Below are 27,711 nucleotides of genomic sequence, written 5' to 3'. Positions count from 1 at the left end.
CAGCTCTGACCACATCTCAGAATACAACACATTCTGTGGATGAGTCTCTCAAATACTTAAAAGCTTATATGACAACATCCAGCATTAGTTTTTGGCCACAAATCAATACACTGATGAAATCGCTAATTTTGGTTTCATCGAAAATAGAACCAGTCTTCCCGTCCATTCTAATGCACAGTCCCATGGAGTAATGGAGAACAGATCGGACACAAGGCCTTCCAGTACTTGGGCTTGCCAAAGGGGCCCCGGACCAGAGGCATGTTCTCCTGGAGGCCAGGAGCCGCATGGTCCAACAGCCTGGGGAAAGGAGGCACTTCCCTTCCAACTGGAGAGACTGGGCTAATGAAGTGAACCCAATTATAAAATGGCTCGTTATGTTAACAGAGGTCGTGGTGTCTGGAAATTATTGCTGGGGTGTCTGGAATTCTTAATAAAAATTACAGGAAGTCTGCTTGTGGGAAAATCTATGAAGCTAAGGGAGAAAGAAAGAATTCTATCTTCTGGGAAAACCCCAAGAGCCAAGAGCTGACTCATCTTTATAAGGTGTTAATCAGGAGGGCAAGGTGCGACCTGAACTCCGTTCCCTGGAGCTCTCCTCTCCTGAATGAGAGAGGCACATTTGGCCATGGCTGTTCCTGGCTGACACACACCCCTTTCACAAGGCTCTGTATGGGAACCAGAGGGAAGGGTGCCCTAGGTTAACTTATGCCATATCTACATCTCTGGTTCCCAGCTTGACCCTTGGAAAAGCACAAAACATACATGCCTGCATTTCAAGCACTGCTGGTTAATTTTCTATAGCTGATCTTCTTCCTCTATTCCCTTGTTATGCTTTGTTTCCTTCATCTGTTACTAGCAGAATGATGTTAAGAAAGTTATTTCAAGCATCCTTAAGTAAAAATGAGGTCAAAGGGTCCCCACTTCATGGGAATGTAGTAAGAATTCAATAGGAATAATGCATGTAAGGTACTTTGGATGACACCAACCACACAGTAAGAAGTTCAATAAATGTTTTAGTGTATTTTAGTTATTATTATTATTTTATTTTAATTATTATTATTACAATTGTCATTGCTCTTATTGTTCTTGGTAGTGCTATGGTTACAAAGGTTAAAATCATGGTTCTTGGCCAGGCTCGGTGGCTCACACCTGTAATGCCAGCACTTTGGGAGGCTGAGGCGGGTGGATCACGAAGTCAGGAGTTCAAGACGAGCCTGACCAACATGGTGAAACCCCATCTCTACTAAAGGGACAAATATTAGCCAGGCATGGTGGCGTGCACCTGTAATCCCAGCTACTCAGGAAGCTGAGGCAGAAGAATCGCTTGAACCCAGGAGGCGGAGGTTGCAGTGAGCTGAGATGGTGCCACTGCACTCCAGCCTGGGCCACAGAGCGAGACTCATCTCAAAAAAAAAAAAAAGGGGGGGGGGGAAGTCATGGTTCTCCTGCTTGCAAGGTGTGAGATTTGGCAAGATATTTAAGCTTTCCGTGCCTCAGTTTCTTTAACTATAAAATGGGGGTGACTGTAATGTCTAATTAGTAAGCGAGATAATGCCATAAAGGGCTCTGCACACTGCCTGGTAGAGGAAGCTTGGAGAAACTGACACAAAGGATAATTGTTACTGGTTTCTTGTCATGTTCCTTCTTTCTTGATTTATTGGACATGTATCAAGTAGTGGCCTGGTGCTTAGGTTTCTGAATCTCCTCATGTGAAATAAGAGGCTCAAGAATTGTTTGGAAATGTTCTCTATAGGTGGGATGCCTTTTCTGAAACTGAGCCAGCAGTTCTGGACACCTAGGTCTCGCGATTTCATCAAAAGTAAAGTCCACTATCTTTAGGGGCCTCAAAGTCTGCCCTTATCTCCATCCTTGACTTTCAATTTCTCAGGAACTACAGTTTCCAACATTTATTATGGGTTTGGATCAATGGAATGTCCTTTCATGCCTCTGGGAACTTAACTCCAATTATAAAAGCCCTGGTGGATGAAGCTGGTGGTCACCATCGACAGATGGGGAATGAGGGATAGGAGGGACTTGTCCACACCCAACTCATCAATGATGGAGCCAGGAACCTGCAGAGTCAAGCTCTAACCACTGCCTGCCTCCACCTGAGGCCCAGGAAAGCCCAGGCCCCCTAGGCAGCTGTAGTGAATCAGGCCCCAGTACATCAGGGAGGGTGGTGCTAAGAAAGAAGCCCCTGGCAGCCAATAATTCCTGATTCCTGGGCTCCTTTTAGATGGAGACAAAGAGAACCCTTGTTAATCTGAGTGGGCCAGAAATGGAGACCAGCTAGCCGGTCTGCTTGGTGCTGGGGGATGAGTGGGTGGATGTGGTGTTTGCCCCTGTGCAGGAATCAACCAGATCTGGTGGAGGCTGCTCTCTGATGCCTCTGGCATGCACATGCTCACGCCTACATTCAGAGCACTCTTGGGCAGTGCTGTGTGCCTGGGTTGTGCCTCAAGGGCATCCCCCTCCCACTTTTTGATTTGTTTTTCCAAAGAGTGCCCACCAGGAAATAGGAGAATTTTCTGGATGGGGTCTAAGAACTCTCTGGACTTTCTTTTTAAAAGGCAAACCAGTCATGTCAGTATCGTGTGTGTATCAGAAAAATTCAATGATCACGTCAAAACTTACGATATAACATTGATTCTTTAAACTGAGGTTAGAGGAGATAAACAAGAAAAACAGCAAGTCACTGTAAATTAAAAAAAAAAAAAAAAAAAAACTTTTAAATAACTGTGCAGATGGTAATAAGACAAGCTAACAGGTTGTAATAGTGGTGAGCAAAAACATCGCTCCAAAGTAGAGTTTGAAGCCTGAATTTTGTGAAAACAAAGCTCTGGGTGTCTCTGTTGCTTTGATTTCAGTGATTAGGTCATTCATTACCTTGTATTTGGGGATGGTCTTCAGAAGTTCTTTCACTGGGACATCTGTGCCAACCACTCCCAGGAGAATGCCCTTCGATCTCTGTCGAAAATAAACATTGAATTATAATAACAGTAAGTTAACTTGGCAAAAGAAACAGAATCTCATGAGAAGTCACATACCGTCTGCCTGGTGCCTTCCCCAAACTGACAGAGATTGAGGATTAACCCATATCTCCAAGAACGGTCTCTTCTATCCCCCACCCTCTACCTAAAATGTTACTGGGTAAAATGAGAGCTTCTCAGGCCAACTGTTAACTACCACAGTCCCCAACTCATACTCCTACCAAGACACTATAATAGCTTCCCTCTCTTGTCTTGAAAATTAAACACTGATTTGAAGAAACACAAGAGTTTCAGCAGCTAAGGGCTCTAAACATTCACCAGTTTCTCTCATGAAAGCTTTTTACAGGAAAGACAGCATGTTAACCACTTTCTCCATTTACACTGCCATCTGATGCCCAGGCCAGAGAGACTAAACAGCCAGAGAAATATATAATAACCCTAACACTTTTACCAACTGAGGACCAGGGTGAAGGAATAGGCCTCCAGAGCCCCATTTTCCAAGGCATGTAACCATTGTGATTTGCTAAAACTTTCCAATGTCAGAAAGGCCATTGTTTTTTTTAAGGTTTTATGGTGGGTTGAACAGTGTCCCCCCAAATTCATGTCCACCCAGAACCTGAGAATATAATGCTATTTGGAAATAGCATCTTTGCATATGTAATCATTAAGGATCTTGAGATGAAATCATCCTGGATTTAGGGTGGACCCTAAATCCCATGACTGATTTCCTTTCAAGAGGGAAGGACACAGAGAAACACATAAGAGGAACAGGTCACATGAAAACAGAGGCAGAGATTGGAGTGACACTGCCACAAGCCAAGGAATGAATGCCTGGGGCCCCGAGAAGCTGAAAGAGGCAAGGAGAAATTCTCCCCTAGAACCTTCGGAGGGAGCATGGCCCTGCCTGATATCTTGATTTCAGATTTCCAGCTTCTAGAATTGTGAGAGGAGAAATTTCTATTTTTTAAGCCACCCAGTTTGTGGCACTTCGTTCCCAACAGCCCTAGGAAACTAATAAAAGGCTGGTAACTATAAATGAGAGTGGTCAGTGCACCATAATCAAGGATGGTCTCTGGGGCTTTTTCTCCTCTGGTCCTCTAACACTTAAACTTTGGAAAGGTGCTGCAAACTCTAAAATGACGCCAGCCTGGGTTCCCCTCATCTGTTTTTGATTTGGTGATTCTAACAGCAAGATCAAACAATAAGGAAAAATGACATACATCCTATGCTTAAAAATCAAAAGTCACCAGAGCTGGAATCAGAGGGGGTCTGAGAAAACCACCCTCCTAGCATCAAGCAGGAAGCTCAGCCACTGTACTCACGGTTTCGTTCTGCTTACTAAACACAGGCATGGCTACAGTGGTCATCAGGACGGGGCCCTGATCATCAGTCAGCTGGATGGAAGAGAAAAGCCAGTTACCAGGGAATGGTCTGGAAACCACAGTTCTGGAGGCCGCCCCCCTTGACAATCATGTCCTTTCCAGACCAGGGGCTGTTGAGATGGACCAATGCCCACCCAAGCCTTCAGTGGAGCAGGGAGCACAACGTATCTCCTGGATTTGCAGAGGACAGTCCCAGCCCCCCGCTGGGGAAACAAATCAGCTGTCGTTAGTCACTCCAGCAGATCTGTTCTCTGCTTTCAGCCACTTTGGTTCAAATAGAGCCTTGCTTGGATCTTCCTGATTCTTTTTATTTTATTGGCACAGGTTTATTTTACTATTTTACCTCCCAGACATTTATGTTTCATAAGAGTGCTTCTCCTTAATCTAAATATTGAGGATCAGAAAGCATGTGCATAAAGGGTCTGGTGAGTTGCCCCTGCTAAAAACGACAGAATCTGGAAGCATTTATTTCCCCCAAGGCAGCCAGTCAAGGTCCTTTTACCTCTCTGGGTCTCTGAATGCCAGTCCCAGATGGAAAACAAATAAAACAAAAACAAAATTAAATAATAACTTTATCATCTGACTTCTAAAATCATGATGAAGAAGGTCATCATTTCTCTTATAAGAATGGCCCTTGAGGAAAGGCGTGGTGGCTCATGCCTGTAATCCCAGCACTTTGGGAGGCCAAGGCAGGAGGATCACGAGGTCAGGAGATGGAGACCATCCTGGCTAATATGGTGAAACCCCGTCTCTACTAAAAATACAAAAAATTAGCCAGGTGTGGTGGCAGGCGCCTGTAGTCCCAGCTACTAAGGAGGCTGGGGCAGGAGAATGGTGTGAACCTGGGAGGTGGAGCTTACGGTGAGCCGAGATAGCACCACTGCACTCCAGCCTGGGCAACAGAGCAAGACTCCATCTCAAAAAAAATTAAAAAATAAACATAAATAAATAAATAAATAACAAGAGTGGCCCTTGAAATACAGCATGTGATCCGTGTCTTTAAACCTCTGAATTGGGTTACAGACACATGGAGACACACCATTGCACCTGCTTTTCACACAGTGTTGGGAGATAGGCAAGAACCCCTACTCTGTCCCAAACAAATAGGGAAACAGAGTCTTGGAACATGGTAGGCTTTGGCCCAAGACAAATCTGGTTCTGAATCTCAGCTCTGAATCTTTCCTAACTGCACTAGAGAAGTCTCCACATGCTCATATGAAATAATGCCCACTATTCCCCAGCACTGTTGCCATGAAGACAAAATAGAAAACTGCCCAGCATGGTACCTGGCATATGGAAGTGCTCAAAGGATGCCAGCTTCTTTTCCCTGCCTCCAAGGTCACACAGCTAGTAAGTAACAGAGTCCAAAATGAGATTAAGGCTGGAGGCACCGCTGACGGGCACCAAAATTGACCAGGCAAGTCCTTCTGGCTTCACAGGCTGTTCAAGCCCCCAAGTGAAGCAATCTGTGAACCAGAATCCACTATCTTCAACCTAGTGTGTTTTCTGATGTTTGGACACTTCTCTTCCATAGCTTTAGTTCCACAGAATAATCAGGTGTTGCTCCCTCAGTCTCCTTGGGAAGAGGCATTATAAAGAGAAGATCCTAAAATCTAAACATCTGAAGCCCCCATTGACTGGCTGGTCACTTGAGTAAAGGTCATTAAACTCAGTCTTTCTTTTGCCTTGTTCTTCTAATAGATTATTAGAGCTGTGGGATGTCACTACTTACAGTGCAGTACCCAGGACGGCAGCACCTGTAGCACCTAAATGCTTGTTAGAAATAGTCTCAGGCCCTATACCAAACACTCTGAATGTGAATAATTATTTTAATGATTCGTATGTATATTAAAAATGCAAGAAGCATTGGTATAGGGCAATCCTTTCCACTTCATTTCTATCAATAATCATGACAGCTAAGAGAAGCTGGCAGGTGTTGGGAAAAAACTCCCAACAGGGGTGGAGGGGGCCATGTTTTTATTAGTTTTACATTGATATCAAGATAGGCCTATATTCCTCCATGACAAGTAAAACGAAGCAAGACTCTCCTGGTCTATCTAGGACTGGGAACTCATGGTGATATGGTTAATTTTATGTGTCAGCTTGGCTAGGCCATCATGCTCAGTGGTTTGAGCAACTATCAGTCTAGATTTTGCTAGGAAGGTGTTTTTTAGATGTGACTAACATTTTAATCAGTAGACTTTGAGTAAAGAAGATTATCTTCCATAATGTGGGTGGGTCTCATCCAATCCATTGATGGCCTTAAAATAAAAGACAAGGCCCCCCTCAAAAGAAGGAATTCTCCCTGTAGACTGCCTTCAAACTCAAGAGTGCAACATAAACTCTTGTTGGAATTTCCAGCATGCCAGCCTGCCTGCCTTACAGATTTCAGACTTGCCAGCCCCACAACTGTGTAACCCAATTCCTTAAACTAAATTCTTCCCCACCCTATCTGTATAGCCTATCTCTAGCTCTATAGGATATCTCTAGAGAACCATGACTAATAATATACATACTAATCATGTAAGTGATTATTTTGGGCATCCTAATTTGGGTGTAAGAATATGTAAACAAAATTTAATTCATCAATATAACAACCAAAAAATATTAACTATGAGGTGATGCTGACTGTTAGTGTTGCCATGAACCAAGTCAACCAGTATATACAGTCTATAACAGTTTTGGGGAATATGGTTCTAACATCTTGTTTAAAATACTCAAAGCATACTATGGCCACCATTGGAAGCCTGCAAGGACATTTTCAAAGGCAGAACCAGCCCATGGTAAATAGTTCTCTTAGAATTAGAAGTCTTCCCATATTCTGACTCCTTGATTAATTGTTAATGCTATAAAGAAAACTGATTTGAGCTGATCCATAACCCTGGACAACTTCCACTTTGCAACTCAAATCAAATTTCAAGCAGTGCCAACATGTATCATGGATGAAATCAAAACATATCATTGACAATAATGAGAAATGAAGCCTTTTTCCTCCAACCAGTAAAAATCAGTTATAAATCACTAGTAATTGTCCTGGCACAAAGACAAGATTATGAGAAACTAACTTCAAAATATTAATCCAGAATATAGTATCAACTTCACTCAGGAGCTAATTCCAAATGTAATTACTGCATCATTACTTTAAACAAGAAACCCATAATATTGCATTTGTACTGAAATCATTCATTTGTAACCAGCCCCAGGTAAACAAAGGAAATGCAGTGAGTTCAGTCTGGCAACAGTTCACATATGGGCCAATGATCTCATGGACCTCTCCTAGGGGCAGTTCTGGCCCCAATTTGAATTGGCTTGGCCAGAACCCTCACCCGTAGGCTTTCCTATATATACCAGTTCATCATTATGGCAACAAGGGCTGGCAGGAACACAGAAATACCATTTGCAGAAAATTAAGAATCTCTTCTGTATCCACCAGCTCCATCATTCCCAGTCCTCACAGGTCTGGACTCTGTGAATCTTAAACATTTCCTGGAGAAACACATCAATTTGCAAGTTCATTTATACTGTAAGCACTGTATGATTGAAAGGCATTCTATACTCTTGCCATAGGAAATAGCAGTCAATGGCAAGTTTTTTTTCTTTTTCCCAGACCACCAAGCAGAAGTTATGCACCCAACTATGGCCAGAAACCCTCGGTCTCCCAACACACTAGGGGGTCCCTGCTTTTCTGCGGCCCCCCAACCTGTAGCTGCTACTGAGGCAAGAGCACTGCTTATGATTCATACATCTGGCTTCCAAGAAAAATGCAGATGTAGAGTCAACATTCATTTTCCAAGGGATAGGAGCAGGAGATGGGGGTCACCATGGTCCATCTGGGCAAAATCCCATTAACTCAAGTCCAAATGGGAATCTCAAAATGAACTGCTGTGCACTTACACTTGCCCAGGCTTTGAGCAGGCCTCCGAAATCTGTGGCTGCGGTGCTCTGTTGTATAATAAGTGTATATTATTCCATATCCTTCATTTTCCATGCTACATAATGGGGACCGTTTGAGTATCAAAGGAAATGATGAATAATAATACTGAACATCTGGTTTATAAAACCCAAACTTCTCAACAGATTGACTGCTTCCTGTCAGCTTCCCAAGTTAATCATGCATGTAGGCTCATATGAATATGCATTCAAACTCATGTGCAAGGTCCACGCGGCCATGCCAGGCCTACTCCTTAATGCTTGATTAGTTTCCCACTGATGGCATCAGTTGGCAACATGGCTAGCCCTAGGGCATGACCCTAGAGAGCATAACAACACAAGACTTGTGAATCCATCCATTTTGCTGCTGGCCTGGTCAACTTACTCATTGATTTCCTTAATAAACACTCCTTGAGCATCAGCTTTGTGCCAGGTTCCATGCCATGTGCTGGAAAGACAACTAGGAATAAGGCATGAGTCTTATCCCCAAGGATCCGAGAGTCCGCCAGGGGAGAAAGAAAAGCTAACATGGCAGAGGAAGAACTGGCTGGGGATGGCATGCTGGCTCTCATTCGGCAAGCAGAGAGGCTCTCTTTTCCAGGTCTAGCATGAACTAAAGTGAAAATGCCTGGTGTTTATCAATATCTGTCAGGGTTTATAGGACAGATTCAGAATGCTTCCTGAAAGCCAGTCTAACAAAAGCAGGAGAAAGTAGTCTGCCGCAGGGTGATTTCGTTCCATTGCTTTATGCTTAAGGATACTGGTAAATGGAACAATGCAGGGGTAGACATCTTGTAAACTGCCTGGCACCTTTCTTTTCCTTCTTCTGTAGGTGTCACCTGCTTCCTTTAGGAAAGTCGTCTTCATCCCCTCCAACCACAAGGTTTCTTAGCAGTCAAGCTCTCCTATCCTGAGTGTGGGGATGGACAGCCAACCCAAGCTGTGTTAACCAGAGCACTGCATGCACACAAGTGTGCACGCACACACTCTGTCTGAGCTGCACTGGTAAGTTTATTAATTAGGCATGCAGTTCAGGCTAGGCTACCTGAGATTTTTTTCTTTTTCCGACCTGCAGCAAACGGGAAAGACTCCCTACTCTCCTTTGTGAATGGCTATAAGAACGTCAGCTTGACAGCCATGTCCCCTTGCCACACAGAGAGGCGATGAGACTGAAAAAAACAAACCCACGGAGAGAAGGAGAGATGAATGTGTGTGTGTGTATGTGTGTGTGTGCGCGCGCGCACGCGCATGCTGTGTGTATGATGGAGAAGAGAGAGAGAAAGAGGGAGGGAGGAAAAAAAAGAGGGAAAGGGCGGGAGGGTACCCATCCCTGAATGCCTTCATTCCCAAGATCACTTCCACCAATGCCCTTTTCCATTATTTTGTTGCTTGAGCCAGTAAGTTTTCTCTTTTAGCTCCAATGAGCATGAAATGGATTTGTGACTCTTAGAAGTGCCAATTTGGGCCATAAATGACCTAGGCAGCTCTAGATACCCACTGAGGTGGTCCCAAGTGCCATGTACAATCCACACAAAGGAGAAATTTCTAAGGCCAAAAAGGTCAAAGGGAAAAGGGTACCAACATTCCCAAGATGGGTGGTTGCGTGTCTTTCCCACAAGGGAAGAAATTTAGGTACCTGCAAAGTACCCGAATACTGATGGTAATGACCACTCTTTATGATGGTACAAAAGACTACTGCCACTAGAATTTTATGTCAAGCCTTCACAATGAGTAGAAGTTTGGCTGCTTCCCCAGTGGATCCCCATGGTGGGTAGCAGTTGTGGCTATGTGCTTGCTGCCTGGGCAGCCTCCACCTTTGAAGGACAGCTGTTTGGGTTGCCTTCTTCATATCTCTATTCAGAGAAAGCTTGCCAGGGCTGGTTGCAGAAGCCTCTATTTCTCCTGCAGCTGGAAGCCTCTGGGGGTGAATGCCAAGCTGCAGAGAAAGCAGGCAAGCTGGACCTGGAAGGCATCTGAGCAAGCCAAGGACAGCACTCTTGGCAGCCCATTTGAGGACTGCCAGGTGGTTTTCAGTGGAGCCTCCTGCCAGATCTGCTCAGCCCTGGAGGCTTGGGCTTAAAGGGAAGGTTGTGCACAAATGGTGAACTTGGCTCAGATACAGGACTGGCTCCAAGTCAAGAACAAAAGCTAATCCACTAACTCTCATCAAATATCATATTTCTTCTATATTTTGCTCCTCTTACATTAGTGTTTTGCTTTATTAACATTGATCAACATATTGATTATGTTAGTAAATAATATAATGCATAATACTATAATACATAAATATTTTATATGTGTGTGTATAACTTGTGAGTACGCAGCTGTGTTTCTGCCGTCTTCCTTTCAACACCTGTGAGGAACCTCAACCTGTACTCTATGAAAAGACACTGCCACCATCTAGTGGCCGTCAGCGTAAATTGCCGGCATGAAGTCCTGGACGACAAAAAGCTGTTTCCAGAGTATGGACCTTAACAACAAAAACATATCTTAGGGGCCAGGCGCGGTGACTCACGCCTGTAATCTCAGCACTTTGGGAGGCCAAGGCGGGTGGATCACCTGAGGCTGGCAGTTTGAGACCAACTTGGCCAACGTGGGGAAAATCCGTCTCCACTAAAAATACAAAAATTAGCTGGGCATGGTGGTGGGGCACTCCTATAATTCCAGCTACTCTGGGAGGCTGAGGCAGAGGAACTGCTTCAGCCCAGGAGGTGACCGTTGCAGCAAGCCGAGATCGTGCCATTGTGCAACGCCTGGACGACAGAGTGAGACTCCATCTCAAAAACTAAAAAAAAGGTATTTAAATGCCAGCTGATGCCTTTACCTACCCAACTGAGGCAAAGGCTGGCTGTTATCAATAAGTAGGTCTGATAATAACATTTGCCTTGACAGAAAAGTAGTAGTTCTAAGAGGTGGAAAAACACAGCTGTGCACATCTATAAATCAGATGAGACATTATGAAAAGAGAACCACTGATTCTTTAAGACACCCAGAATCTGGGCTGGGTGCAGTGGCTCACACCTGTAATCCCAGCACTTTGGGAGGCCAAGGCAGGTGGATCATGAGGTCAGGAGTTCAAGATCAGCCTGGCCAAGACAGTGAAACCCCATCTCTACTAAGAATACAAAAAATTAGACAGGCGTGGTGATGGGCACCTGTAATCCCAAGTACCCAGGATTCTAAGGCAGAGAACTGCTTGAACGCAGGAGGCAGAGGAATTGCTTGAACCTGGGAGGCAGAGGTTGCAGTGAGCCAATATCACGCCACTGCACTCCAACCTGGGCGACAGAGTGAAACTCCGTCTCAAAAAAAAAAAAAAAAAAAAAAAAAAAAAAAAAAAAAAAAAAAAAAAAAAAAAAAAAAAGAAGAAGAAGAAGAAGAAGAAGAAAAGATATGCAGAATCTGAGAATGTGACAGGCAAGCACAGCAAAGGAGACGTTCTTTCACACCCACTTTCTCAAATGCAGCTTGAACAAAAGGGACACCAACTCCTTGGCACCTGTGCCTCTCCCCATGAGCTTAAGTTTATCAGTGACTTGGGAATTCTTAAGGGCCATTTTCTGGGTAGCACATAATAGGGTTAACAGGGTGAAGGTAGGAAGAAATGTCACCTATGTCCTGCGGTTTGCACACTCCATGGCAAGGAGAGAGGAAGACAACAGAAAACCATCAGAACAACTCTCTGTATGATTAGTTTGTGAGGACACCAGGGCGAAGAGCAGGGAAACGTACATCTGGAAAAGGGGATGTAAGCAGACTATGTGGCAATTTAGATACCTTCCCCAAACAAAACCTCTGCACCCTTCCCTCCTCCACCAGCCAAAAATGTCTTCTGTACCTAACCTTTCAATGGTCACCTACCTCCACCACTCCCAAATCTCCCACCCCCTTCCATCATCACAACATCTCTTACCCTCAATACTGGGCAGACATGTCAGGGAAAGAATCTAGTAAGATTGTGCTGGGCATGTTCAGGAGGATGTTTTCTCTGGAGACACACCCCCAGTAGAGATACAGACACCCGTTGGAGGAAGAACACAGGTGAAAATCCACTGAAATGTGGGGCAAGGAAATCCTATTCCATCTCATGCCTGGAAAGGGACCACAGTATTGATACTGCCTACTTTGCTAATATTAATATCATCTGACTCCGGCTGTGGATTTTACTCTCATATTCTTTAGATTTCCACTACTGTTAGTGATAATCTTGAGGTTTGCTGATTGTGAGAGGTTTAATTGAGAGACTTTACAATAAGAATAACAAACAAGAATAAGAAGTTAGTAAACCTTTCAAGTAACATGTCCTCTTGTTGTTCATTTGATTGTCTTGGTAAAATGTGTCACTAAATCCTTGAGAATACTACGTAAAAGATATTTTGCTTTTAGCCAAAACATTTTCCCTCTTACTGAATCATTATTCCTTGCATTTGAGATTTGGAGATTCTGTATTCTTCTATGAGATTTCACTGCATTTTAACTTGTTTAAATACAAAAGTAAACAGATTTCCTTCTTTGAACTTTAACTGCATCTTGTATGAGCTAAATTGTTGAATTTGTTTGTTCTCTTTCTCTTCTTAACAAACTGAAGACAACTTTGTGAATATAATGCTGGACAATCTTGGAACATCTATATGAGAATCTAAAAACAGTCCTCTTCTCATAAAATTGTTATTATTCAGGAACATTTTGATATTCTGCCCTTTTGTTCCAGTGATTCTAGGATATGTCATTAAGCAAGGAATATGTTTTATGAGTAAACATCTAGATAGAAGGAGGATACTGCCTTTGACCAGGAACATATATAAATAAAGCCATGGTCATGAAAATATCACTGATTAACATATCTGAAAGCTGTCTTAGAAACTACTTTGTTGGTTTATTTGGGTATAACCTGCTTATTTCAAGAATGCCCAGGACTAATGACAATGAAAATTATCATGAGGCATTGGATTTTGGTCAATATTTATGATGAGCCATGACACATAATTGACCCCCCATGGTGGCCAAATGTTCATATTTTCACAAACGTGGTTCAGACACCTCCAAATAGATGCCTGAAAACACAGGCAACTGTCAGAGCTTTGGGGCCCTAGGACAAAACCTTCTCCTTGTTTAAAGACCCCCTGAAATGCTGCTTCCTCCATAAAACCTTCCCTAAGTGGAAATGAGAACCAGATGTTCTCAAACTTCACTACAAAGATAATCATATTTATTCTACAACCAAAGATACCATCTAGGACCAAAATTTGTGCAAACTATTAATGAAGCAAAGTCACTGAACACGGTGGCTGGAAGAAATACTGGGAATTGTGTAGAGCCTGTGAACTCCAAGGGCAGAAGCTGGGAAAGATTCCTCTTTTCATCCACAGCATTTAGCACAGAGCATGGTACACAAGACATGCTCAGCAAATGGTCCTTACATGAATTTATTCCAACACTATGCTTTAATTTATTTCATAAATGAGGCCCAGGGAGGAAAGAAAGCACAGAAAATCAGTACGGAATTCAGGCAAGACTCTGGGGTTAATGCTCCCTCTTTCACATTATACAGCCTCTCCTTGCTCATGGCTCCTTCACTGAGTATCTTCATGTGTTTTGCCTATATCAATGTGGTTGGACTGAGACTGTAAGGAAGTGCTGAGAAGCTGGTACACAATGTCCAGCTGATGTTACATCCATAAAGGAAAAGGACTTAAAAAAAAACACAGCTTAGTTGAACACTGCAATGTGCTTAGCAGCACGGAGAAGACAAAAAGTAACAAGCAAACGGAAGCAAACAGACCTGCATTAACATGCTGGAGAAGGTTACTCAAACTTGCTGAGTCATTTTTATTGATCTGTCCTTCCATCCTTCCTTCTGTCTATCCATCCACACGCCTACCTTTCCATATCCATTGCCAAATATCATTTGTCACTTGTTACCAAACATTGCTGTGAATGTTCTGCATCTACGTAGCCTTAAATTGAACCCTGACAAAGACCTTCCAAGTGCCTATGCACATTTTACAAGTGAAGGAGTTTAAAAGGCAAAGTACCTTGCTCCAGGTACAGAAAACAGCAGAATAGAGATCTGAGTCTTAGTCTACCTGATGTCAGAGCCCATGTAGTAACCACTCCACCCTCAGTCTCCTGTTTTGGGGTGCAAAGACAAATGCCATGTTTGGTCCTCAGGAGTTTAAAGTGTAATAAAGGAGGTTGCAATCAAGCAAATCATCCTTTAAATAGGAAAAGTCCTTAGAGTTCTTAGAAGCATTAAGTGCATTATAGACATAAAGTGCCTAGCACTGTGCCTGGGACATCTGACAAGTGCAATTAATCTCATAAAGACCATTCCAGACTAGGCCAGAGAAACTCTTATACTTCTTTGAAATCCAAAGATTTGAACTTCATCTGTCTTCTGAACTGCATAAACAAAATAAGAAGACATGTTTCCTTTATCCCATGATCGAATATCTTGGTTTTAACAGTTAAATAATATGAAAGCAGTTGGTGGGGGTGGTTAATTATAATATTATGATCGTAAATATTAAAGGAGATTAGGAAGGATGCACATTGGGAAGGAAGTTGTTATAGAGGAATGGAGTCTGGGAAGGAGGGACAGATGCTTCAGAAGTACCCAGCCTGTAAATCATCTAATGTGTTCCAGGCCTGGGCAAATGTGGATGGGTCCCATCCAAGCACACAGGGCTCATGATTCAGCAAGTGGTTCAATTTCGTGAGTCATTTCTGGAAAAAGAAAATCCATACCATGGCATTAGTCTTTGCTTGACATTTTCTACCTCATGAAACTTGGTTGGGTTTTCCAAAATCCTTCTAGTTAATTTGAAGGGATAAACATCTAACTTTTTGTTTTTTAACTTCTTGGTAGCACTGATGTACAGCATTGCACAACTGCTCCAGTTTACCCCAGAGGGTCATTTCAGTTGAATCCTTTGGCATGAGATGTCTGGCAGCACATCCGGAGCCATTCCTTCAGTTTTCATGGAAGTGGGCTACATTTGGGTTTGTAATGGATATATATCCATTAATTGGGGATGTGACCAGTGAATAACATGACTGGAAAAAGCATCAGGCAGTCGAACATGACCAGACCATTAAATATGTGGCTCAATTTACTAAGAAAAACTGAAAGGCAGTTTCTTCATTAAAATAATTAATTTTTTTAGTTTTAATGTGCACAAACAATACAGGTAGACAAATTTTGTCAGAAAATTAGATTTGTCAAAAAAAATTTTGCCAAAAAGTAAAGAAAAGCTATGCATACGCATGCATGGTATGTGTGTTTTCTCTTGAGTAACTCATCATATTAATCTAGTATATCTTCCACACAGGAAATCCCTTCCTATGAGAACTAATAAAGTCAGATTAAAATCACTGATGATGATTTGACATTGATTTGATACAGACTTATTATATTTTATGTAGATTTGGTTTTCAAATTAGTAACTAAATTGTGTTGAATCTGATTTACCTCAGTGTTAAAATGGTGTTCTTGTGTCATCTTTCTCTAATGCAATCAGAAAATAAAATATATTTATTTCCTGGGTTGCTTAACTCTTTATCTCATTAAGATACTGGCAGCTGTCCTTTAACTTGTTCTTTAGCTGGCCTCTTCCAATGCCTTAGCCGTAAGGTGTGGATTCATGCATTGTTGATTTCAGGAAACACCCCATGTGTCAAGTGATGGATACAGGTGTTCTAAATCTACCAAGAAATACGGAAGAGACCCCAAAATGAAAATCCAACTCATTGAGTTCAAGATCAACTTTGTGTCAATAAAAATGACCTACAGAATTGTATCTAGAAGCAAGGAAACAGAACACTGAGTGTCCTGTGATGTCCTCTTCAAGACCACCCAGGCTAAATATTGGTGATGCTGACATTAATATCATGGTATCCCAATTCAAAGGGCTTTATGAAATAACTTTTCTCAATCCTCTGCCTTCCCTTCTATGTAGAAGGAAGAAGGGTGTTTTTATATCTTTGGGGATGTAAGAATGACTGAGACGAAAACAACTTTTAATATTTCATTGTTTTTACTCAGATGTTTCCTTAACATTCAAAAGAAAAGGCAGTTTCATTGTAGCAATGTTGTGAGTAGAGTTTGTATTGTTTTAGCACCTTAAGAGAGTCATACTTTATAACTGTGCTTGATTTAAATAAATAGAAAAGACTCACATATTTAAATAAATGAGAAGTTTTGAAAGAAGACACTGGATTTCTAAGACACTAAAAATTAAGTCTGAAACTAGAAAGCATTGAGATGTAAGGAACTGTAAAATCAATTTTTGGTTTTCAACTTAACACCAAGTTCTTTTTGCCTATTTTTTAAAGAAACCATTTCTGCTTTTACTTTATCAAATGTGTCTGTATTAAACAAGGTGTAATGCTGCTAGCATTAATAATAATATTACTGCCCCTGCCATGGCCAACACTACCTCTCATTGAGCACGGGGTGTGGATGGATGGGCCCTGAGCAGGTGCTGTTCCTGTACTCTCAGGAAAATCCCACAAGGGACATGTCTGTACCCCAGTAAAACAAGAAAAACCAAGGCTCAGGACGATGGTATCCTGGTCCAAGGTTACCAATGAGAACTGACAGGTGGGGGCCTCCATTCCATGTCCAGCTGACTCAAGTTAGTCTTAAGAGCAATGGGCTTCTTTGCCTCACCTGTAGGAGTGGAATGCATCCCTTCTGCAATGATGAGTGCAATACCAGAGGTTACACAACTTGGTACAACAGTCCCCAAATAGCAAATTGGGCAGATGTCATTTTCACCCTGCTTCATTTTTTCCATTTTTAAACCAAGGTAGCCCTTCCCCCAACCAGAGGTGTGAGGAGGACAGGCAACACCTACCATTTGAGGCTTAGGTAGGGTGGGTGACCTCCATGGTTTAACCACACACCTGCCATTTTTTGTGGATTTTCCATGCTCAGATCAATGTCGCTCTAAGCATCTGACATGGACTGAGCCTTTGATTAAAGATTGGTAGAAAGATTGGTAGATCACCTTTGGTAGAAAATAAGGATTATTGATAAACAAAGGTACTTTTAGACTTGTCCCATGTAAGGCAACCTACTGTTTATAAACCTTTGTCCTTCTGATTATAGCTGTGTGTACCAAGAATCAATGCATGTTATGTATGTGTATTTTTACAACAGAGTTTGGGTTTCCCACTTTTTCATTTGTTTATTTCTTGGGAGAGCTGGGCTTAGCAGACAATTGTTAGGTTAACTCTTGGTAGTCTATTTCATTTAGTGTATTTATGAGTAATACAATTAGTTCAGTACTACAAATATAATCATTTACTTATAAAAATAATACATGCTCATCATACAGAATTTGAAATATGCAAAAATGTATTAAGAAAACAAAATAAATATTTGTTATCCTGCCACTAGGAAATAGCCACTATTAAGTATGGCTATGCATTTCTTTCCAATACAGTTCTGTACATCTGTTTGTACACACACAGGCACACACACAACAGGAGCATAATGTACATAAAATTTTACATTCTGATTTTAAAATAATGTATTTTCTCACATTATTAAATATCCTTTTGAACTATGATTTTGTTTACGGCTTCTTAATATTCTATCTTTTGGAAGTTCAGTGACTTTTTCAACCACTTTCTCATTTCAGGTATTTTAGCTCTTCTTTTCCTCATTACAAATAAAATTGCAAGTCACTGACCAATTTAGGCTAGATTCTGCAAAAGAGGGTTATTGAGTCAAAGGCTGAAAGTGTGCGAGTTATTGGTATGTAGTGGTAATGTTTTATTGAAGGCTTTTATCAATTTTCATGCATAAAAGTGTAAAAGCTAAAAAAACTTTTAAAAAGTTAATAATAAAATGGAATCTTGTGTTTTTACTTTGTTTTTTTTCCTGAATAATCAGGAAAAATAGTATATAAAGCATAAAAATAGTACATAAACACTACAAATGTTCAAATAAATTTGAAAATGGACTAAACCCTGATTTTTCCCTTCACACACAAGTAGACACACACTATGAGGTTGTTTGACATGAACAGATTATTTCTTTTCAAAAAGAAATGCAAATAGCAGGCCAGGCACAGTGGCTCATACCTGAAATCCCAGCACTTTGGGAGGCTGAGGCGGGTCGATCACCTGAGGTTAGGAGATCAGCCTGGCCAACATGATGAAACTCTGTCTCTACTAAAAATATAAAAATTAACTGGGTGTGGCGACAGGTGCCTAAAATCCCAGCTACTCGGGAGGCTGAGGCAAGAGAATCACTTGAACCCGGGAGGCAGAGGTTGCAGCGAGCCGAGATCGCGCAATTGCACTCCAGCGCGGGTAATAAGATCAAATCTCTGTCTAAAAAAAAAAAAAAAAAAAGAAGAAAGAAAGAAATGCAAATAGCATCTTGCTTCCAAACGGAGCTCCATGGCCCCCCAGGAACCCACACATAGCTTCGGCTGGAGTGCCTATGTGCTGCCCTGCTGGCTATCCTGCCATTAGGAAGCCAAGCGCTTTGAATCTGAGGGTCTTGCATTCATTTATTTACGGTCTCAAGTGCAAAGTTGGACAGGGCCATGGAAAAGGGGTCAGCCAAGACTCACATGGGTACACTTGCAAAGTTCACCTCCTTCCTCAGCAGCAGAGCAGCCTGTCTGGGTTGCCACAGACACATTCATACAGAACCATGGCAGAAAACAAAATACTAAGTTATATAACCATTGTTAGCATTGAGCAATATGCCATCACTCAGATTTCCACAGAGCCTCTCACACTGACTATGGGAAAAGCTGAAGTGACTAGACTTGCTCTCTGGTTTCTAGCACCGTGGCTTTATTCACAAAATAGATCCAATAATTTAAACTGTAGCCCATTGTGCTGCTATCATTTTTCAGACTGTAAGTATATCAATCTTAACAGCCCCAGCTTGCGAATGCATATAAAAAGTACCTTACATGTTACTATAAAATAGTAAATGATAAGGAGAAAAACAGGGTTTTCAAAACAAGACATAATAGTTTACATGCAAAGCAAAGTACAGGTGAAAGCAAATGAATCATAAACCAGAACCAAATGTAAACAGTTATCAGTTCTCAGTTTTGTACTTCATTTGCATCAATTTAGATGGTTATATAACTGTAATGAAACACTAAAATCACTAGACCTGCAGTTCTACAAAAACAGCAGCTTTGTAAAGTTTCAATTTTCTATTTTCAATGACAGTCAATTCAACTGTTCGGAGTATAGAAGTCAAATGAGGCAAAGAATGATAAATGATGCCTCGCAATTGCTGAAATCTGATTACCCTGAGATAAGAGCTATGCAAAATTCTACTTGTATAAATTTGTACCTAAGGAATGAGAAAGAGAGAGAGAGAGACAGAGGAAAGAAAGACAGAAAGAAAGAAAGAAAGAAAGAAAGAAAGAAAGAAAGAAAGAAAGAAAGAAAGAAAGAAAGAAAGAAAGAAAGAAAGAAAGGCTCTAGAAAAATGAATGCTTCCATTTATTCCTTCAAAATATAATATAAACAAGGAAACAGAGAAAATGCAAATAGATTCAGGATGCCATTTGCACTCAGGGGGAGAAATTAATAAAACAGTTCCATCCTGAAAGAAAGACCAAAAATCGACCCCCATTTAAGAAGCTAATTTATGCACTCCTGAGTCCTCATACAAGTTAAGCAGCACAGAATATCACAGCAGGCATAGAACAACAGATCTTGAACCCTGCTGTGTTTGTTCAAGGAGGCAAGTTAAGCTATTCCTAACAGGAAACAAAACACGCGGTCGGGCTATTAAATAGGGATCATTTTGCCATACTGCGCAGCCCTGAATGCATCAATTGCTGTTCCAAACAGGATTAGAGATGTGGTTTGCTTTAACTATGGTTTTGTGAAAAATGCTTATGCCTACTCAAAATTCTCAGGCTGATATTAACTAATATGGTGTCAGGAAAGACATAGAGCACCTAGGAAACCTTTAAGAAATGGTCTTTGGTAGATTCCGAAATTGTGTGGATGCAGCAGAAAATGAAGGGAAAGGGTACCAGGATCCGGACACGTTCATCCACATAAATAGCCACATTTGGAATTCCCGGAGGAGTATTTTTGACTTTAAACATTCAAGGCCCACTCTACGTTGATTAAACCTACATTGATTAAATTAATCCTGCAGCGAATAACTGATGTTTAGCTCCTATAGACAGAACCTACGTGAAGAAAAATGCAGCTAGAAAAATGGACTACTTTGTTCAATAGTATTACCATTGAACATACATTTGTAAATGGCTTTGGGTAATTCCGCTATGTTATTATCATAAAATCAGATCTCTTGGACATTTTTGTAGAAGTAAAGAAGAATTTTAAAAAGGCAGACATTTTTTACACATAGACCTCTCTTCACTGTTGAATTCAGGTACAATCAATCCACCAGAGAAACTGGTCCAATTTCTACTCAGAAGAATGAATTTGTGATGCCTTGAAAGTGCTGCATCTGTATTGCTACATTTTTTTTTAGTCAAAACTTCAGGACACTGCCTCCATATTTGGGAAAAATATTTAATATCTATCAGGTTCATCACCAGTTAGTGCCACTCCAATTTTATATCAAGGCTTGACATTTATAGAGTCTAGGAATTATCTTGGAGATGCTTAGGAATCATAGAAAAAATAATATATATTTTTTCAAATTGTTGTTCTAAAACATTGTCATAAAGCACTAGAAGTGAAGTTTTGGAAGACCCTCAAAATATTAGAATCATGAAAACCATAACTTACAGACAACAGTCATTTAATGGCTGCTACACATAAGAGGGACACCCAAATGGGACATTTTTAGTTGCTGATCAGCCAAGAGATTAAAATAAGTATGTTTACAGAGACATAACTATTTAAAATATTTATAGAGAAAATAGTTGCAGATGATACAAAGTCAGATTCCAACAAACACACAGCACAAATGCAGACACCATATGGTCCAATGTATGCACTCATGACCTCATGTGAAAAGTAGGCCAAAGCTGTAGCGGCTGGGGTGCCTCTCTTTCACTCCTGGAACAACAAACTCGGGGGTTTGGAAAGAGCTAATTGGAATCATGGCCACAGATGGGTGAAATCTATGGGTGATGTCAAAGGCATTAGGAAGAAACCTCTCAAAACAATCCTCCCTACATGTTTTTGCTTTGTTTGTATTTCAAGACCAATCTCCATTTCTTTCCGACTACATGAAGAAGGTGCAGTTAGTTCAAGCACAGAGTTTTGTTGTTGTTGTTTTGAGGTGGAGTCTCACCCTGTCACCAGGCTGGAGTGCAATGCGTGATCTTGGCTCACTGCAACCTCCGCCTCCCAGGTTCAAGCAATTCTCCTGCCTCAGCCTCTCGAGTAGCTGGAACTATAGGTGCGTGCCACCACGCCCAGCTAATTTGTGTATTTTTAGTAGAGATGGGGTTTCACCATGTTGGCCAGGATGGTCTCGATCTCCTGACCTCGTGATTCACCTGCCTCAGCCTCCCAAAGTGCTAGGATTACAGGTGTGAGCCACCGTGCCTGGCCCAACCACAGAGTTTCTAATGAAATGGGGGTAGCACCCATACCTGCTGGGCTCTTTTGCCCTCTCCCAGTTATTCATTAGGCTTGAGTCAGAATCACAAAACACTGGGCAGAGGTCCCAGACCACCCCTCACATATGACTGTTCTCTTGATGTGCTCTGAAGCACCAGGGGTCAAGTTAAGTCAAGTGGTAATGAGAACTCTACATTTTGAGGGTCTAGCATATGCTAGGCTCCGTGCAAGGAACAGGTAAGAGAAGTAACTTTCAAAACAAAAGTGGAAAGTTAGTTTATCATTCTCCTTAAATAAATAAAAACATGTAGGCTTAGAGAGGTTAAGTAACTCACCCATGGTAACAAGTGGATGAAGGCTAAAATGGAACCACCACATTCCTTTGCTGGTCAAGCAGCAAGACAGTAAATCTAAGGAAAGTTGACACTTGCAAGAACCTCATTCTTCTAGCAAAGGCCTCTGCAAGTGTCACTGAGGTAATACTGGGGAAGGGGTGGGAAGGAGAGCTGGGGGCAGGGATGCTAGTACAACACCAGGTGGAGACTTGCAGGCTTCGGGAGGATGCCTTCAACCTGTGGTGCACCTCTCCCTCAACTCCTCTTACCCTCCAGTCTAGATACCTGAGGTTTATTTTCAAACTCCTTCTTCAAAGAGCTGAATTTCCCAGAAACTACCCCCAAAGGGTTCTGAAACCATGTCGCATAGATCTCTTAATATTTTGTAAGGTAGCCTTTCTCTATTTTAACAGAAAAAAGACAATTTCTAGCCATGATAGGAAAAGAAGGCAAAGCTATTCCTTTTCACACAGGGCTACACAACAAGTCCCTTGGGATGTCTGACATCATTCGAAGACAGGAAAAAAAAATTAGAAGCCAGCTGAGTCATCTTCCTTGACTCTGGACTTTATATGACCACAATAAAATGTTCCATTTTGCAGGGCATATGATGTGAGTCAATACATGATGATAGAAGAAGCTAATGCAATGAAGTAACTGCTACTGAATAATTACATAGCCCAGCAACACTTGTTCTTCTATATTCTGTGTTGCTTTGTTTTGAACTTCGTTTTAAAATTCTATGGCTGGCTGGGCACGGTGGTTCATGCCTGTAATCCCAGCATTTCGAGGCTGAGGCGGGCAGATCACCTGAGGTCAGGAGTTCAAGATCAGCCTAGCCAACATGGCGAAACCCTGTCTCTACTAAAAATACAAAAATAAGCCATGTGCGGTGGTGCATGTCTGTAGTCCCAGCTATTCGGGAGGCTGAGAAAGGAGAATTGCTTGAACTCGGGAGGTGGAGGTTGCAGTGAGCCGAGATCGCACCATTGCACTCCAGCCTGCATGACACAGCGAGACTCTGTCTCAAAAACTAAAATAAAATAAAATAAAATTCTATGGCTGATGGCACCTCCAATTCATGAAGTTTTTCTGTAACAGGAATACTTTGTATATGCACTGGTGGAAATTTGATGAATAAATGTCAATAAGTGGAAGCTGGTCCATTTTTAGGCACAGAATTTGTGAAGTCTCTCTGTCAAAAAAATTCAAATGTAGGTAATTAAGAAAGCATGTCCTATCAAAGACATTGAGCCTTCCAAACAATCTGAAATTCTGACCATTTATTTACCCTGGAAGCTGTTGTGAGCCTTGAATACTTTAACTTTTAATGAAGTGTTCAGTCCTTTTTTGATGGCATTGAAGTGTAATCAAACATTACCACAAGCCAAGTCACACACTAGCATGTCTTGCCTTGTTTAAATACCTCAAATATATCTGAGTAATTGTGTAATGATTTCTAGGCCTCTGGTTGTCCATATGGTCTGAACAGACTGTCTTTAGTAGAACAGTTGTGCTCTCTCTCAATGAGAAGGAACCAAATCATCTTTGCTCTAAACTGGAGAGCTTAGGAGATGCTGTTTAAATTTCAGGGTGACGTCCTACCTTAACTCTTGAAACACAACATCTGGCCCCCAGAAATTGCTGTCTTCCAGAAGTCTTGCTTATGTTTGTGAAACACACAAGAACAATGCAGCAGGCACTGAGCGACATATTTTATGACATAAATGTCCTTAGGATACGATGACATGCTATGAGGGTGACACAGCAAAGCCATCCCTGCAACCACATGGAGTCTTTCTGGACAGAGAACATTCTAGATGGTGGAACTAGATCATCTCAGACAATGAGGACCAGTGAAAGGGTCTGGCCATTGGCAAGAAATTCGCTCTTATGGTCTCTGGGATGATGAGGCCAGCAAAGGAGCTGCTGATTTTTACAATTAATAAAATCCAAGAAGAGTTTTCAGAGATTTGGCTTAGGAGCCCCGAATTTAAACTTGGTTACCATGCCTTACAAATTACTCACATTATTTGTGTCCCTAAAAATTATCTCAGAGAAGGCCTGGAATGCTATGTTGGAAGGAATGCACCAAACTTATTATTGACCTATTATTTGATAATTCTTAGAGAAACAGTTGGGCATGGATTCACCTCCCAATCACTGGCCACCATAGGGTCCTTTGGAGGGACTAACTCAGCAAAGGAGCAGTGGACAACTGAGTCTGCTGGCCTCTCTGTTCCTGCCCAACTTCAGGTTTCTGAAGCTGTGGAAGAAAACCATTTCACTGGTCATTAACAGTGCCAAATGTACAACACCATGGAGGCATGCACGACTCGTGAGTTCTGGGGGTGACTGGAATGTGACAGAAGAGAATTTACCTTTTGTGCCTGAGGGAGCTGAAGGGGGAAAACAAAACAAAACAAAAAAGAAAAAAGTTGATCATTATACAAGTAATTAAGATTAATGGTAAAACTTCATTTTGTTGCCATTTGCAAATGGAGGAACCAAAATGGGGAGATGAGTATAATAGAGGTAAAGCAAGTTATTTTTCAAAACAAAACTACAGTGCTGATTATTTGACCTGCTTTCTGAATTTGTGGTATCAACAGTTAATCTATGAGCTTTCCAGCATGTGTTTTGGGAATCACCACACCCAAAGCAGCTGATAAGTTCCTATAAAGCTGGAACCAAGGCTCTTCTATCCAATAATCCAAAGGGCACAATTCCATGACCTAGTTCCTTCTTCCTTTGACCAGCAGTTTTCAACTGGACGAGGGCTATCTGGAGACATTTGGGGTGGTCACAACTACGGGGTGAAAGGGAAGGGAGCGAGAGCTGTTGGCCTCTAGAGGGTAGAGGCCAAGGGATACTGTGGAACATCTTACAATGCACAAGACAGTCCCCAACAAAAAGAAATTGCCCAGGCCATATATCCATAGTGCCAAAGTTGAGAAACCCTACTGTATATAAAGGTAAGACTGTTAGAGAAATGCTTGTTTTTAAAGTCAATTTTTCTTGCTTTGTAGCACATTAACTGTTCCCTTTATTGGTGGTTAAGGAAGTATGCACAAGCATTTGTGCATTTAAAGTAAAGCTGATGTTCTAAGAACAAGGAAAAGGCAGTCAGTCAATCCATAAAGTAAGACATAACAGCTTTCCCAGTGGCACAGGCAAGGAACTGAAATTAATAGGTATGTGGAAAAAGATGAACAATTACGAGACATATTTGTCTATATTTCTGTGTTGAGAGTATTAGGCTACGGTTTAACGCCACAGTATTATGACTGCCATTATAGCATGCAGTGTTTTTGAAAAGCATTTTTCTAATCTGGAATGGAATTAACATTATCCATGTATTAAATACTCAATCTAAGAATTACATCATTACCAAGATTTATTTTTCATCATAGGGACTAACATTTATCAAGTATGAACTTGTCACCAGGCACTTTGTTACGTCCTTGTATTATCCCATTAAATCACAGCAACCTAATGCTAGGTATCCCTATTTTACAGAGGAAAACTAAAATGGAACTTAAAGGTTAAGTAATTATACAATGTCCCATAGATAAAGAATTACAGGACTGTGCTGCCCGACTTTAGAACAGACAAATTCAACTCAATTCACACATAAATAAAGACCCCAAATACTTGGGAATTGTGATAGTAAATTTGCTCTCTGTCTCTCTAGAGCTTATGACATCAGAAGTGCTAGAAAATGCAAAGCAACTAAATCAGACATCTTAAGGTCTCCACTTGAATCATCAGACTTTCCCATTCTTTTTACTCTGGGAAGAATGCTTTCTCTTCTGATACACGAAGAACAGGGCTCTCTTAAACTTGTCCTAAACCCCTGCCCCTATGGATGGAGCCCACAAAGAGCAGAACCAAACAAACAAGATATTTTGGATCTCAGAGATGTCTCCAAAATGGTATTGAGAATGTCTATGAAAAGCAGATTCCAACTTCTCCAACACTCAATTTCCAACACTTTTATCTTACACAGGTCTCCCAATTTAAGAAGACAGAAATACGAGGATGTTTTCCTGATTCATTCCTCCTAGTTAAGGCTGAATTATTCAAAAAGGAAGCTCATGAGCTCCTCCAGTGCTTTTCAAGAGTTCAGAAAAAAATGGACCACGAGGTGAGAAACTGAGTTTAAAATGAGGAATCGCTTTAAAAAAAGATTCTCAAATATTAAACATCTTTTCACACAACAGAAAAGAAACCTTGGATACATGAACATTGGGGAAGGAAAAATGTATATTTTCTTAGGAAAGTGTTCGTGCTGAATCACAGCTATGTCCTGTGAAAGCAAGGGGCCATGAGTATGACAAATGTTTGATGGAGTGCAAAATAAATACCAAAGTGAAGCCCTGCACAAACTGCTGGACTTTGCAGGCCTCTTTGACAGGAGAGCTGCCCTTTCTTTCTCTCTCTCTCTCTCTCAATTTTATCTTTGTTGAGCAGGAAACACCTCTTTTTGATTCATCCATTTAAGCACATGGGAAGAAATCCTGGGAAGGAAAATGACAGACCAGGTCTTTGTGGTGATGTCCTTAGTTTAAGACTGCCCTCAACCTCCCCGCAAAACATGTATTTTCCTCAAGCAATAACATAGGAGAACAAAGAGCAACTTTCCTACTGGAGCTTTGAAATAATGTAAATTACAGCTTCTGATGCCCTCAGCTGGCTGGACCTCTCTGAAGGAGTCTCAGTGTAGAATAGTACACATTTACATCAGATCCTCTGTGGCCACAGATGCTGCTGCTGAGAGCTGGCTCTCCAACACATCACCACCCAGCATTTATGACTTGCATGCAGGCCCCTGCCCTAGGGGCCAGATCAGCCAGATACCTGGTCCGCTTTGGCCTCTGGCTCAAGTCTTGAGGCACATGCCTTCCAGCCTGTGGCCAGTGTGCTTGTCTGTAACTTGGATGATGGAGAGAGGGCTGGGGAATGGTCAGGTCTTGGATGGCTGCTAGGTTTTGCCTCAAGAACCAGCTCTGACTAATTAGCAATGGCTAGATGAAAGGCTATGTTGAGAAGGATCCTGAAGTCATGCCTGAGTTTCATTGGAAAGAATTTTATCACTGGCCAGGTGCAGTGGCTTATGCCTGTAATCCCAGTACTTTGGGAAGTCAAGGTGGGCAGATTGCTTGAGTCCAGGAGTTTGAGACCAGCCTAGGCAACATAGTAAAACTCCATCTCTACAAAAAATACAAAAAAATTAGCTGAGAATGGTGGCACATGCCTGTAGTCCCAGCTACTCAGAAGGCTGAGGTGGGGGGAATCACCTGAGCCCAGGATGTTGAGGCTGCAGTGAGCCCTGACAGTGCTACTGCACTCCAGCCTGGGCAACAGAGTGAGATCCTGTCTCAAAAAAAAAAAAAAAAAAAAAAAAAGAAAGGAAGGAAGGAAGGAAGGAAGGAAGGAAGGAAGGAGGAATATTATAACCAGACAGCAGCATTTGCTATAAATAAGAAATGGCAAAACATTTCCTGCGCTTTTTCTCTATAGTTCTGAGCA

The 27,711-nt window shown here is 41.5% G+C and overlaps 1 protein-coding gene across 2 annotated transcripts in view; it reads right to left on the bottom strand.

Annotated features, from left to right (window-relative positions):
- CACNA2D3 (calcium voltage-gated channel auxiliary subunit alpha2delta 3) overlaps nt 1-27,711 on the bottom strand; it is a 958,335-nt gene that overhangs the window by 234,979 nt on the left and 695,645 nt on the right. Inside the window, exons 14-16 of one of the 2 annotated variants that reach the window (XM_030926087.1) lie at nt 24,561-24,578; nt 4,313-4,384; nt 2,887-2,967 (exon numbers count right to left, since the gene is read on the bottom strand). In XM_030926087.1, coding sequence (XP_030781947.1) covers nt 2,887-2,967; nt 4,313-4,384; nt 24,561-24,578 — 171 coding nt within the window. The remainder of the gene's footprint in view (nt 1-2,886; nt 2,968-4,312; nt 4,385-24,560; nt 24,579-27,711) is intronic. The other variant, XM_030926131.1, reaches the window with a different exon arrangement.

This window comes from Rhinopithecus roxellana, chromosome 1 (assembly GCF_007565055.1).
Source record: "Rhinopithecus roxellana isolate Shanxi Qingling chromosome 1, ASM756505v1, whole genome shotgun sequence".
NCBI lineage: Eukaryota > Metazoa > Chordata > Mammalia > Primates > Cercopithecidae > Rhinopithecus > Rhinopithecus roxellana.
The sequence above is the reverse complement of the archived record's forward strand: the minus strand, read 5'-3'. Positions and strand labels throughout refer to the sequence as shown.